At 23.2% G+C, this 14797-nt stretch overlaps 3 protein-coding genes across 3 annotated transcripts; 1 reads left to right on the top strand and 2 right to left on the bottom strand.

The window, feature by feature from the left end:
* Window positions 1-1236: 1236 nt before the first annotated feature.
* Window positions 1237-2133, bottom strand: PBANKA_1302500 (conserved protein, unknown function; the record flags this gene model as incomplete). The annotated part of the gene is made up of 1 exon (XM_034566597.1): window positions 1237-2133. One exon carries the CDS (start codon window positions 2131-2133, stop codon window positions 1237-1239), a length of 897 nt encoding a protein of 298 aa, XP_034423178.1.
* Window positions 2134-3747: 1614 nt separating this feature from the next.
* On the top strand, window positions 3748-6561 carry PBANKA_1302400 (cleavage and polyadenylation specificity factor subunit 3, putative; the record flags this gene model as incomplete). The annotated part of the gene is made up of 1 exon (XM_034566595.1): window positions 3748-6561. The coding sequence occupies one exon, from the start codon at window positions 3748-3750 to the stop codon at window positions 6559-6561; it is 2814 nt and encodes a 937-aa protein (XP_034423177.1).
* An 826-nt stretch (window positions 6562-7387) lies between these two features.
* On the bottom strand, window positions 7388-13885 carry PBANKA_1302300 (metacaspase-2, putative; the record flags this gene model as incomplete). The annotated part of the gene is made up of 7 exons (XM_034566594.1): window positions 7388-7441; window positions 7557-7581; window positions 7698-7777; window positions 7891-7972; window positions 8113-8560; window positions 8690-13036; window positions 13741-13885. 7 exons carry the CDS (start codon window positions 13883-13885, stop codon window positions 7388-7390), a joined length of 5181 nt encoding a protein of 1726 aa, XP_034423176.1.
* Window positions 13886-14797: the final 912 nt, after the last annotated feature.

Genomic DNA, 14797 nt, shown 5'->3' with positions numbered 1-14797 from the left:
TGAATGAAGCAAGAGCTTATACAAAATTTTTCCGAACAAATTATTTCTTCGCAATACTTTAGCTTTTATAATTTAATTATGATTCCATAATAAATATTATTCGTAAGTATAAATAAAAAAAATATTATGGCTTTTTTAAATTATAAATTAGTATGTAATATATGCATACAAGCATTTTTCATTGTATTTTATTTTTCTAATATTTTAATGTTCTTATTTTAAGAGTTTATAAGTATTAAAATACTTTATAGTAATAATATAATTGCTGATTTTTGCATAATGTAAATTATGCCTTTGTGATATGTATTAGAAAATTAAGATGTGCAGATTACGAATGTAAGGCATATACACACATATTATAATATGTGTATACAATTTTTAAATGCATTGAGACCTAGTAATGAAGAAATAAAAAAAAAGATAAAAACGCAATAATCAAATAAAAAATTAATAATATATCATTTAACTAATACGAAAATAATAATAAAGTAATGGCAAAATAAAGAGATATACAATACGCAATTTTACGTAATATAACGACAAATATATTTTTTTCTCCAAAAATTGATCAAAGAAATAGTATGGAGAAATTGAAGTAAATCTATAACAAATATCTGTCATTGAATTATGCATATTTTATGATTTTATTATCATAAATAGCATTTTTATTTTTGACTTTTAAATGATGGGACTAAAAAGGTAGCATACACTATTCCCCACGAGAAATGAAGTACATCTTTTTGTTTACAAATATATTAATATTATAAATACAAAGAAATATTGTTTATATTGTTATGAAATGTATTAATTTGAATGAATTTAAAATATATCATCCAAAAATAGAGGATTTTATATAGGCCACAATGACACGAATAAAATGTATGATTGTGGCACAGCTTGCATTTGTATTTAATAAAAAAAAATGAAAAATCCAAGCATCATGCATATATAACACATTGGGATAAAATAATGAAATTTATAACTATAAAAAAAATTTGATTCGGGAGCTTTTTACATACATATAGATTGTGTGCACCAAAAAACAACAAAATTAAATAAATTGAGATAGATATATAATTTTTTATAAAGGATATTAATTATATTTTCACTCTCAAAAAAGGAAGCATTGTATAGAGTGTAAATATTATTGATATTTGGGGGGCTATAATAATATGAGCATGCATAAAGTTGCATATAATAGATTTATATATGAAATAAAATTAACGCGGATTAATATTATCCGCCAAACATATTTTGAAAAATGCTTAAAAAATTGTTTTTTTTTTTTTTAAATATATCATCATCAATCATTTGTATATATTTTTGAAATTTGGGGTCATAATTTAATATAAGTCTGTATTTATACTTAATATCTTCATATAAGAGTTCATTTTTATATAGGCATGAACATGTAATTAAGTAAGCTACCTGAACGGGTAATGGGGCATCTTTTTTATCTAAATTTTTTTCAAAATTTTCGATAAGGTCCAATGCTTGTTCTACCTTATATAGTACAAGTAAGCATAATGTTGTTCTTAAAATAAAAAAATTATATTCACTTGGATATGCTTCTTTTCTCCAAAAAGATATTATATTATACAGCATTTCATTATCATCAAGATATATATAATGATTATGAGCTAAACTATATTTTTTATCTTCAAAATATGAATTTCCCATTGCTCTGTGAAATTCTAAATAGCCAAATATATGATCATCATCTGTTGACCATAAAATGCATTTGTTCATAAATTTATATTTTTCTTCTGTAGAATTAGGTGGGCATTTTTTAAATATTTCTATTATTTTATCTGCATAATATAAATCGAATTCGATATTATTTTCAGTTAATATAACACAACATTGATACATTAAATCACATAATAAAACATATTGCTTTACATTGGCAAATTTTAATGAAAAATAAAATATAATATTTAAACAACTAGCTAATTGATCTTTTTGTAATTTTCTGTTTATAATTGACTTTATTAATTGATGAGCTTCATAATATAAGCCCTTTCCAATTTTTTCCTTGGCTAATTTTTCTTTTGCCAGTTTATCTTTGCTCGTCTTTTCTTTTATCGGTTTTTCTGCAGCATTTTCGGTTGACTTATGCTCGCTTTCCATCATGTTCTATTGGTTGACGTTTGGATATATATCAGTGCAAAATTAATGGTAATTTGATGGATAAAATTTCGTGAGCTATTTACTTACAAATTTATAAGTATATTAATATATATGTGTGGCTTCGCAAGTTTATGCATAATTTTCCTAAATATTTTATATCCCTTTTCTTGAATATATATTATACAGAGTTATATTTTTTGTATTTGCAAATGATTATCTTTTTTATATTTTTAATGCTTTCCTCTATGAAAACAATATAAATACGTGAAATCCTAGTAAAAACTGTTTTTTCTGTTTATATTATTGTAATAGTTTTTTGGCAAGCGTGGAAAGGGCTATTATTGTATCTGCTTATTTGATTGCTTATTTAGTTTTTTCGTTTAAAATAAAAAATAAGATATACAAATTTTCTAATATAAAGATTTACATGAATTTTTTAAATATATACTTGTGTAGAATAAGCTATATATTATACCATAAACTATTATTATTAATATAAAAAAACAATATATAATCTCTTTAATTGCTTATTGGTTTTCACCATCTTAAGGTAAAAAATAAAATGAATGAAAATATTAAGTATTTTTAGAAAAATCACATAAATGTTGAAAAAAATATTATATACATAATTTAAAGGGAAGAAAACAGTGAATAATTTTGTTTATAAAGCATTGAAAAAGGCATTATAAAAGATTTATTTTTTTAATTGCTTGAAAATATGCGTAACACCCGTGAAACGTATATATATACATATATAAATTTTTTATGATTATAAATGATAAAATTATAGAATGTATAAAATATTATAAAAAAAATATAATTAATGTATTTTTAAGAAAATATGTAAAAAAATTAAATTAAGATCATATATAATGATGAATTGCGGATATGAAGGAAGATACTTAGTAGGAACACTTAATTATATGGAGAGGATTGAGTATAAACATAAAGTTATATATATGACTTGTATATCTTTACAAAAATTATATTGAAACATTGCTATTGGCATATGTTATATTTTTATAATAAATAGAATATTATACTTCTATATATCCATGCGGAATTTCGCGTGTTTCAATGAAATGAAAAGATTACAATTAATATATACACAGCAGTTTTGAAGTAATCATAATAATTAATTAATGAGATAAAACAAAATAGGAAAACATTTGAAAAAACAAAATGTATAAAAAATAAATGATGTAAAAAAAACAACTTTTGTACGAACCCCAATTAGTAGGATTATGCAAGAATATGTATTGTATACTTTTGTATAAGCAATTTTAAAACGATAAAAATTTTGAAATTGAAAAAAGATGTAAATTCGCATGTATTATAATAATAACAGTGCTCATAATCACAATAGAGGTAATAATATGTATTATACCTGCGATAAATGAGAAGAAAAAATATATTATATTAATTCTGGCACAATATTATTTAATCACTAAAATATTGTGATATATATATATATATATATATATATATAATATATAATAGTAGACTGTTGCAAGATATTTTTTTTGTAGTAATATAATTAACACCCTTAGAACACTTACAAATATATGGGAAATTAACCAGTTTGATCTATTTTACTATTATTTTTTTTAAAAAAAAATGAGTAACATAAATATTGTATGTTTGGGAGGTGCTAGCGAAGTAGGGAGATCATGTGTAATAATAGAAAGTGAGAAAACTTCGATTATGTTAGACTGCGGAATACATCCAGCTTTTATGGGCATTGGTTGTTTACCTATATATGATGCCTATGATATATCAAAAATTGATGTCTGTTTAATTACACATTTTCATATGGATCATAGTGGTGCATTGCCATATTTAATTAATAAAACTCGATTTAAAGGGAGAGTTTTTATGACCGAAGCAACAAAAGGCATTTGTTATTTACTGTGGAGTGATTATGCACGTATAGAAAAATGTATGAATTTAATGAATAAAAACAAATCTATGAAAAGTAAAAAAGAGTTAGAAGATAATGGATCTGATGGTATAGATAATAATATAAATAATGATGGATATATTAGTAATGATGACAATGATGATGCTTATTATGATAATTATATTGTTGATAAAAATAATGACGAAAATAGCAATAATGTATTATATGATGATGATGATATAGACACTACAATGGAATTAATTGAAACAGTTAATTTTCATGAAAATATTGAACTTGAAAATGTAAAATTTACTGCATATAGAGCAGGGCATGTTATAGGTGCATGTATGTTTTTAGTAGAAATTAATAATATACGTTTATTGTATACTGGTGATTATAGTAGAGAAATAGATAGGCATATACCAATAGCTGAAATTCCGAATATTGACGTTCATGTATTAATATGTGAAGGAACGTATGGTATTAAAGTACATGATAATAGAAGAAAACGAGAGGCAATTTTTTTAAATATGTTAACTAATATATTAAATAGTAAAGGAAAGGTATTATTACCTGTTTTTGCTTTAGGGCGAGCTCAAGAAATACTATTAATATTAGAAGAACATTGGAATCGAAATCCTAATTTACAAAAAATTCCAATTTTTTACATTTCTTCTATGGCTACGAAATCGTTATGTATTTATGAAACATATATAAATTTATGTAGTGATTTTATTAAAAAAATTGTTAATGAAGGTAAAAATCCATTTAATTTTAAATATGTAAAATATGCAAAATCATTAGATTCTATTTTAAACTATTTATATCAAGATAATTACCCATGTGTAGTTATGGCGTCCCCTGGTATGCTTCAAAGCGGTATATCAAAAAGTATTTTTAATATAATTGCATCAGATAAAAAAAGCGGAGTTATTATAACTGGGTATACAATTAAAGGGACACTAGCAGATGAATTAAAAACCGAACCGGAATTTGTAACGATTAATGATAAATTAGTTAAAAGAAAATGCCAATTTGAACAAATTTCATTTAGTGCACATTCCGATTTTAATCAAACCAAAACATTTATTGAAAAATTGAAATGTCCAAATGTTGTTTTAGTACATGGTGATAGAAATGAATTAAATAGATTAAAAAATAAACTAATAGATGAAAAAAAATATTTATCTGTTTTCACTCCGGAAATATTACAAAAAGTATCCTTTCATTTTGAACATAATGACCATGTTATATCATTAGGGAAGCTTTCTCATCATATTAAAAAAATTAATAAAAAAATTAGATTACTAAAAAAAAAAAATCAGATAAAATTAACGGAAAAAAATGAGTTAGACAATACAAAGGTAATAGAGGATGAACAATCACAAGAAGATTTGGATGGCAATGAAAAAACTATGAAAAAAGAAGAGATTACCGAGAATATTATTACTAAAAAAGAGCCGGGTGCAGAAAACACGCCTACTGAATTGAAAAAAATAAATGTTTTACAAGCAACAGGTGAAGAAATGGATAAAAACAATGCAGAAGTCGAAAATGAAATAGAAAAAGAAGAAATAGAGGCGATAATAATATCTGAACCCCAATCTACCCCTGTTATTGTTTTTCCAAGCGATATACATGAACATACAAATTTAAAAACAGCATTAATTGATCAAACCATTAATATTAGATATCCGTATAAATTAGATGCATTATATAACGTTTTAAGTAATGTATACGAAGACATTTTTATGGAGGATAACATAATTTTTGTTAAAGATATAAAAATATTATATTGTGAAGAGGAAAAAGTAATAAAAATTAATTGGCTATCAAGCCTTATTAATGATATGGTTGCGGATAGCATAAATTTTTTAATTCTCGAATTTATGGATACAATGGCATCTAGTAAAAAATGTTTACCAATTTGTAATAATACAACGGATACCCAAATATACGAAATGATAGTTGACTTTGTTGAAGAAAATTACACAAATGTTGAAAGAATATTAAAAAGAGACATAAAGCAGGCTTTATTATTATGTAGTAATAAAAATGGTGAGAATATTGTTCGAGAAAAGAATGATGAAAATTATTCTACAGAAAATCCCAAATATGCTTTGTATGAAGGGGAAAAGAAAAAAATAAATATGAAAAACAGTAAAAATTGTAACAAAAATGCAAAGGAAAATATAAATGACTCCAATTTAAATGAAAATGAATTAACATTAAATTCGGAAAATAAAAATAGTAAAAATATAAATTTTGAAATGTATGACAATTTATTTTTTGATTATATTAAAAATACGATTAACGAAGAAAAATATAATAATGAATATGATGATATTTGCAAAATTAATGAAATTGGAGAAATATTAAAATTTGAAGTTAAGGATAATGCTAACAACGATGTTCAGGTGTTTGTTGATATGGACAATAGGGAGATTATATGCAAAGAAGAATATGTTTTAATAAAAGTTAAAGAAATTTTAAGAAATATTGAAGAATCTATGCTCCCTATGTGTTTTTGATATATTATCATAGATACATTGTTGAAACGGTTTACTATAATATTTTTCACGTTTGTATATTTGCATATCCATGCATTTTTTCTTTTGCCGTTTTTTTCTTTTTTTTTGTTAAAATTGTTTATAAATGTAATTTATCGTAATAATACTTAGTTTTCAAAACTTTATATAATTAATTAAATATATAACTGTGTGCGGAATACATGCTAGTAATAGGCATGCGCTGGTAAGTATGACAATTAAATAAATGTTAAAAGTGGTAAAAACATTAAAAAGTAGGAATTAAGAATCTGTAATATATATATTTCTTATTTTAAAATTGTATTTTATACTAAGCACAAATGAGAAAACATCATTAAATAAATTGTTGCAATATATCGAGATTGTATACATTACTAAATTATATATATAAACATTTGGAGAAAAGAAAAAAATAGTATATTTAACTATAAATTAAGAACCAACTACGTCATGTTTACATTTATGATTTTATAGGTAAATGCAGCCAAGGTGTCATTGCCAATTATGCCTACATTATTTATTTGCGTTAAAATAAAAAATAGCATATTGCAAAAAGTTTACAATTTAAAAATATTGAAGAAAATTTTTCAAAAATTAAAATTGTCCATCTGCGGATTAATAATAAGTTACGATGAAATACAAACAACTTAAAAATAAAAACAAAAATGAACATGTTTTATGTTAATAAATACAAAATCAAATCAAAAAGCTATGAACATTCATAGTCATAAAAACAAACTTGAAAATAAATTTTCATAAAAATTAAAAAAATAATAATAAATAATCATACATATGCAAACAAAAGATACTAATTTTCTATTATGTGTTTTACATTCAAATCTATAATACCAATGATGTCCTTCTAAAAAAGGAAAAGAAAAAAATATGTATATATATAACATTGAAAAAGGAAAGAAATGCGTAACATAGAATATTTTTTAATTTGATTTTATATTTTTTCTAGCCTTTTCATTAACTAAAGAAAACCTTCCATCCTTGTTTCTAAAAAAAGTAAATAAATAAAAGTTGAAGATTCCATATTTTTATATTTCACATGCACACATTTTTACATTCATCACATGTTTATATAATTAACTCTGTTTTTAGGATATTCTTACTTTATATTAAACACGCTTCGAGCAACAAAATAATTTTTTTTCTTCTTTTTAAAAAGTTCCACATAAAATTTGGCATTTTTCTGTAGAAAAGGCAAAGTTTCAATTATATAATTAAACATTCAAATGTCTTTTTTTACATAAAAAATATATATAATAAGAATTTTATATTATTTATTTTTTAAGGAATTTGTACTATGCTGGCAAGGGCTAAAATAATGTATTCCAAGAAAAATATTTTATCCCTAACAATTTTTTGGGGTTTTGTGTTTTTTCGCCTAATATAAAATATTTATAGGAAGGGATAAGAATATATATTAATTCCAATTAGTTAATTTTTGTGAATAACTTAATAGGTTATATCATATATATATAAATAAAATATATACATATGATGAATATTTGCTACATGTATTACCTGACACAAAGGACATTTACATTCTTTGGTTTAATAAAACAACTTGCAAAATATTCAATGGAAGTATCGATTTTAGTTTTTGAGAAGAATTGAATGTCTTTTATAAAAATTAATAAACACATTTTTGATAAGTTTAGCGAGAGTTCACTTATGTTCGTACTAAATTTGCTTTTGATCGATTCATTTATACTACCCAATCTTATGGATGTTTTCCATAATGGCTCTTCAATTTGTCTTTTTTTGTATAAATAAAGGCTTTCATGCGATAAAAATTTTATATCATCTGGAGAATGCTCATTTAGAAAGGATAATCTAAAATTTATATATTTTATTTTGTATTTTTGTTTAATATTAAGAAGTATTTGAGATGATAAGAGAAACACATCATGATATGAAAAATTCGATTTCAACAATTCTATGGATTTTCCTATACAATATGTTAATAAGCCTGTAAAAAAAGTGAAAATTGAGAGACAGCATAATGAATTAGTACACAAATAAATGAAATGCATACATTTTTTTTATTTCGAATTTGTATAATATATATGTATGGATTCGCATTTGCAGATATGCTTACCCCAAGATTTCCCCTTCATGAGCAACTCATATTCATTCCTATCTCGAAAATCAGGAGAGAAGAAAAATATGGATGGAACAAGGGTCCATTTTTCACATTTTATATGTTTTTTTTCGGGGAATTTATTGTTTTCAGGTTTCTTAACATTTTCTACATAAATTGGATCGATATGCCTATCTCTAATTCTTCCAAAAGTTTTAAATGAATAAGTGTTTTTCTTGTACGAAAATGGTAAATGCTCATTTTTGGATAATTCAGTTGCATTTATACTTTTATTATATGTTATAGATATAGATGTCGGAACAAAATATGATGAATAAGTAGTATCAAATATAACGCATAATTGTTTACCTCCTTTTAATTTTTTAATTATATGGCATATCTCATTTGAATATATATATTTATTATTAGAATAATCTTGTGGTAATAATGCAAAATTGTTATTCTCACTAAATTTCGAATCAATAATTTTGGTAGAATAACCACAATAATAAAAAAATAAAATATCACCATTATTAGAGTTAATAATAAAATCACGTAAATGATTTATAATATTTTTTTTAGTAGCTTTTTGTGCAACATAATTTTTATAACAAAAATTACAATCATTTAATAATATCAATTCATTGAAATTAAAGGATTCTATTAAATGTTTACATATCTGAGTAGCATCATTTACGCATCCTTCCAATAAACCATTATAACTCAGTGCAATGATAAGAGCTTTTTTTTTTCCTAAACAATGCGATTCTGAGTCAGTTGTAGCCAATTCACTAGAAGCATTCATTTTATAGTTATTTACTTTTTTTTTAGTAGCATTAATAGCATCGTTTTTTAGGTTCCATAAATTGTTAGTATCTTTACTACTACTTTTATTATACTCTAAATTATCTATTAAATTCATATTTGAACTATTTATATATGTTATGTCATTTCTATGTTTATTAAAAAACTGCCGGAATGACTCACTACTTATTACTAGTTTTTTTGATACAAAATCATTACCATCTGTACCATTTCGATGAATTATGGCAATTTTTTCCATTTTATTTTTAGAAGAATCAAAATTTTTATACGCTGTAGCGTTATTATAATGATTACCTAGTGCTTTCTTACCTGCTTCCATCAGAGTTTTCATCTTAAAATACATAAACTCTTGAGATTTAACGATACTATCCAAATTTCGATGATGATGGTTTTTTATAGTACAATTAGAGGAACTGATATCGAAAATGCTACTTTTTAATTTTTGTTTCTTTTTTATTAATTCATAATGTTTATTATGTTTTAATTTTTCATATAATTCATTGTTTTTTGATTCTTCATTTAAAGCATTCAATGGGATATTAGATTTATCGCGTCCTTTTGACATGGATAATAATATTTCATTAATGCCATCAATTGTACTAATATTATTTCCATTATTAATTCTATTATGTGTTTTTTTCAACTTTTCAAAATCACGCTCATGTGAATTCATAATGATAGATTTAAATTTTATATCATTTATATTTAATTCGCTTTCTTTTGTGTCAAATTGAGATGAACCATATATAATTTTTTTTATATTTAATAAATCATTATTTATAAGATCAATATAATTTCCATTTAAATTAATTTGTGCTAAATTTGGATTAGAAGTTATTTCATTATTTTTATTTTTTTCATCATTATCAGCAGTGTCTAATACTTTGGGATTATTAAATAGATTATTTAATCCATGTATAGTATTATTTTTATTTTCCATACTATATTTTGATTCTAATTTTTCTAAAGGATTAAGACTTGTGCTTTTATTATTTGATGTAGCAAAATCGTGGTTTATTGAATTAGGATTTAATTTTTGCTCAAATTTAATATATTCTTTTTTATCATTATTTACATTATATGTGCTACTTTTGGGGTATAGAAGTTTATCAATGTTATACTCTTTTAGTTTATTTATAGGATTTTCAACATCTGAATTTGAACGCATCATATTTCCTTTAGCGTTTCTAGTATTTATTTGACTTTGCCGTGCAATATTCTGATAATTTAATAAATAGCTATCTTTGTGTTGAAGTGTATTTTTTCCACATATTTCATTGTTACCAGATATACCATCTTTGGTATTGCTATAATTTTTGTTGTAGTGAAATTTTTCTATATTTTGAAGACGAGTTTTTGCATCATTATTTGTATTAATATTATTATATTGGTTTGGTAAATATAATATATTGTTATTTTTATAATTATTACTGAGCGTCGTGTTTTCCATATTAGGGCCCTTTGGATTATTGCGTGTTTTGGGAATTGAATTTATGTGTTGGTGCACATTAGAAAATGTTAAATTAGCATCATTTGGATTTTTAACCGTATTTTGATTTTTTCCAATTATCTGTTTTTCACTTTGCATTACTAAGTTATTGTTATAAAAATTATAGTTGATATGGTTTTTGTCATTTCCACTTGATATATTTCCTGCATTATTCATATGATTCATTGAAAATTTAAATTTTTCGTTTAGATTCGTATCCATACTATATTTCTTTTCATTTTCGTGACATTGCGTTTTTATGTTTCCAATTTGTGTGATATTTTTCTCGTCGGATTTAGGGTCAATTTCGTTTTTTGCATTGCATTGAGATATTTTACCATTGTTTTTTTTTTTACTTATATTTCCCGACAAATAATTTTTTTTTAAATTTTGCATAAGAGAATTTGTGTTATCTATCTTTGAATGATATAAATTTAGATGGTCCGTAATATTAGGTTCTTTATTTTTAATTCCATTCTGATCAGTAAATTTATAAATACTAGTTCCCATTTTTTCTGGATATTTATGCCTATCATCATAATGGTTATATTTAAAGGATAATTCATTAGGAATATTATTTTTAGATAAATGTTGTTTTCGAAAAGTTATATTATTATTGTTATGATGTGTATTATATAAGAAAGAGGCATTTATCATTTGTTCAGGATTACAATATTCATAATAATTGTTATAGGCATTGTTTTTCCTTTCATTTTGTATATTATTAAAGGATGATATGTTGCCATTTCTGTTAATAAGCGAATTGTGAGCATAATTTTCATTACAAATATTACTATTATTTTTTGAATTTTTTCTATTATTGGTATGGTATAAATGCTGTATTGCCCCATTTGAGTTACTATTTGTTATGTAAAATGATTCATTTTTGCTTGAGTGTTTTAATTGGGTATAATTGATAGAATCATGCTTAGGATTGTATTTTTTTTTTGTATACTTTTTTTTAAGTGGCTCTTTTTGATTATAAGGAAATAAAAAATTATATATTTTTCTTAATGTATTATTTTTATCTTGTTTTGTGATAGATGGGTCCTTACCTATTTTTCGCCTTGTGTATGAAATTGAGCTGCCCACACTTTGTTCTATGGATGCACTTCTCATTGGATTTTCACAAAATGATAAATAATCAGAAAAATTAAAGGAATGCTTTTTATTGTTATTTTTATTTTTTTTTAAATTGTCATTTGGATTCAATACTTTTCCATTCACATTTATACAATATTGTTTGTCTTTTTTTAAAGGGTTTAATAAATATGAACTACTACTCCTTTGCATATAATTTTTTGGAATAAATGATAAATTTATCATATCATTTATATGACTCATTTTTGTATTTGTGTTTGTTTTTATGTTATTATTAGGAATTAATGGCACAAATGATCCTAAAAATGCTAGATTGTTATTATCCAAGGAACGAGAATATCTATTTCTAGTATTATTGATATTGTCAGAAGACATACTTCTATAAATGTTTACCCCTTGATTGTATTGATATAGAACATCTCCATTATAATTGTTATATATATGATTTCCATAATTATAAAGTGTATTATTTTTAGTGTTTAAATTATGAGCATTATCGGGTATATAATTATTTCCATTATTTTTATCTGCAATTTTTGAAATATTAGGTTTTTTAACGTTACTATGCCCATTTAAAAAGTATCTTTCTGTATAGTTCATATCATTACATATGTTATTAATTTGATTTTTTAGTGAATTATTTAAGTTATTAATATAATTTTCGACGTTATTATTTTGTATACTATGTTGCTTATTATAAAAAATGTTATTGTTTGGCATTAAGTAAGCATATCTTATTGGGTTTACCGAATTAATAATTTTATTTGGTGGTATATTATAGCCATTCAATACGTAATTTTCTTGATTAATATTTTGAAAAAAAGCTAGGTCCTTTATATTATTTTCTCTTGGGGGGATACACAAAATTTTATTTTTTATATTTTTCTCTAAATTCTCTAAACTTTGTGTCATATTTTTATTTATGGATCTTATTTTTTCATTTTCAGCATCTATAGAAATTGGAAAAAATAGTAATGTTTTTAATATACAATTGTATTATGCATATTAAATATATTTTAAAAAATAATCTAACACAAATAATAAGTATATGTGTATTTCGTGTATATGTCATAATTCACATATATTTTTTAGTTGTTTTATGGAATATGGAAAAATATAACACTATAAATATTTTCTTTAATAAACAGTTTATTATTAAAATGGGGAATAAAAAATTAGAGTAACTTGGATGGGAAATGAGATAACAGAATGGGAAATAAAGTATGAAAAAAAACAATAATAAAACAAATAGAACTTATGATTCCAGAAGGCAGCTGTGAACATCTTTTATAAGCATATATAATTCATAAGTTAATGGAATTCATATAATAAATGCGTACTAAATTTGTTATAATTATTAAATCATTTACCATAAAATACACACTCAAAAGCAAAAAAGACTAATTAAATGATTAAGTTGTATATATATATATATATATCTAATCATAATGAATATTATTTTATTATAAGTTACAAGTTTGTATGTCTGATGAATATGTATAAGGGCCTATATAAACATTCAGTGTTCGAGTATTTTAAAAAGTAAATATGGAAAATTTGGGCATTATATTATTTATCACAATTAGTGCATAAGCACTAATATATGTACACATAGAATACTTTGAAAATATTTATATACTTTTAAACAATATACCTTTCACTAATATCCTCCCCTTGGTGTCACATGATATATTGGCGGTAGATATTTCACTATGGTCATTGATTTTCCTGATTTGTTTATATATATTTATATTTTCATAGGAACTATATAGCGGAGAATAGATATTTATATTTCGCATTTTAATTTTATAATTTATATATTAGATTATAAATATTTTAGTTTTAAATAAATAATATATGTTTAGTGGTGTAGAATATTACAAATTATTATAGATGCATTATATCTAATTGTTTTTCTTTGTGGTATTCACTGAATACACAAATTTGATTTAATTTTTTTTTTAAAAGATATTTTATAGATATGCAAAATTAAAATAAAATATGTTCTATCTTTAGGAAATTTCAATGTTATTTTTTGTTAAAGAAAAAATTAAAAATATATATTAACCAAATATTTTATTTTTTATTTTAGAAAAAAGTAATAAAAACCGTTGGATATATTTTCCAACATGCGTATAGTTACGCATGCATATGCACGCGGATAATATATGGGTAATGTTATGTTTCCTTCATTATTTTTATTTTATGAAACATTCAAAATTTGTTGAAATTTTATATCATGCATAAAAAAGTACACATACATGTGTGTGGTTCTTAAAATACAACAAAAAAAGCGCACAAATATAATATATGGTTGTTAAAATATAATCAAAAAAAATGCACAAATATAATACACATTTGTAAAATCCCCCTCCAAAAGTACACTAATATAATATACGTTTATTAAAATTCAGCCAAAAAAAGTACACTAATATAGCATACAATTGTTAAAATCCGACCAAAAAAAGTACACTAATATATATGCATTTGTAAAATCCAACTAAAAAAAGTACACTAATATATATGCATTTGTAAAATCCAACTAAAAAAAGTACACTAACATAGCATACAATTGTTAAAATCCGACCAAAAAAAGTACACTAATATAGCATACAATTGTTAAAATCCGACCAAAAAAAGTACACTAATATATATGCATTTGTAAAATCCAACTAAAAAAAGTACACTAACATAGCATACAATTGTTAAAA

The sequence above is a fragment of the Plasmodium berghei genome (genome assembly GCF_900002375.2).
Source record: "Plasmodium berghei ANKA genome assembly, chromosome: 13".
Taxonomy (NCBI): domain Eukaryota; phylum Apicomplexa; class Aconoidasida; order Haemosporida; family Plasmodiidae; genus Plasmodium; species Plasmodium berghei.
This window is presented reverse-complemented; position numbering and strand designations above follow the sequence as displayed.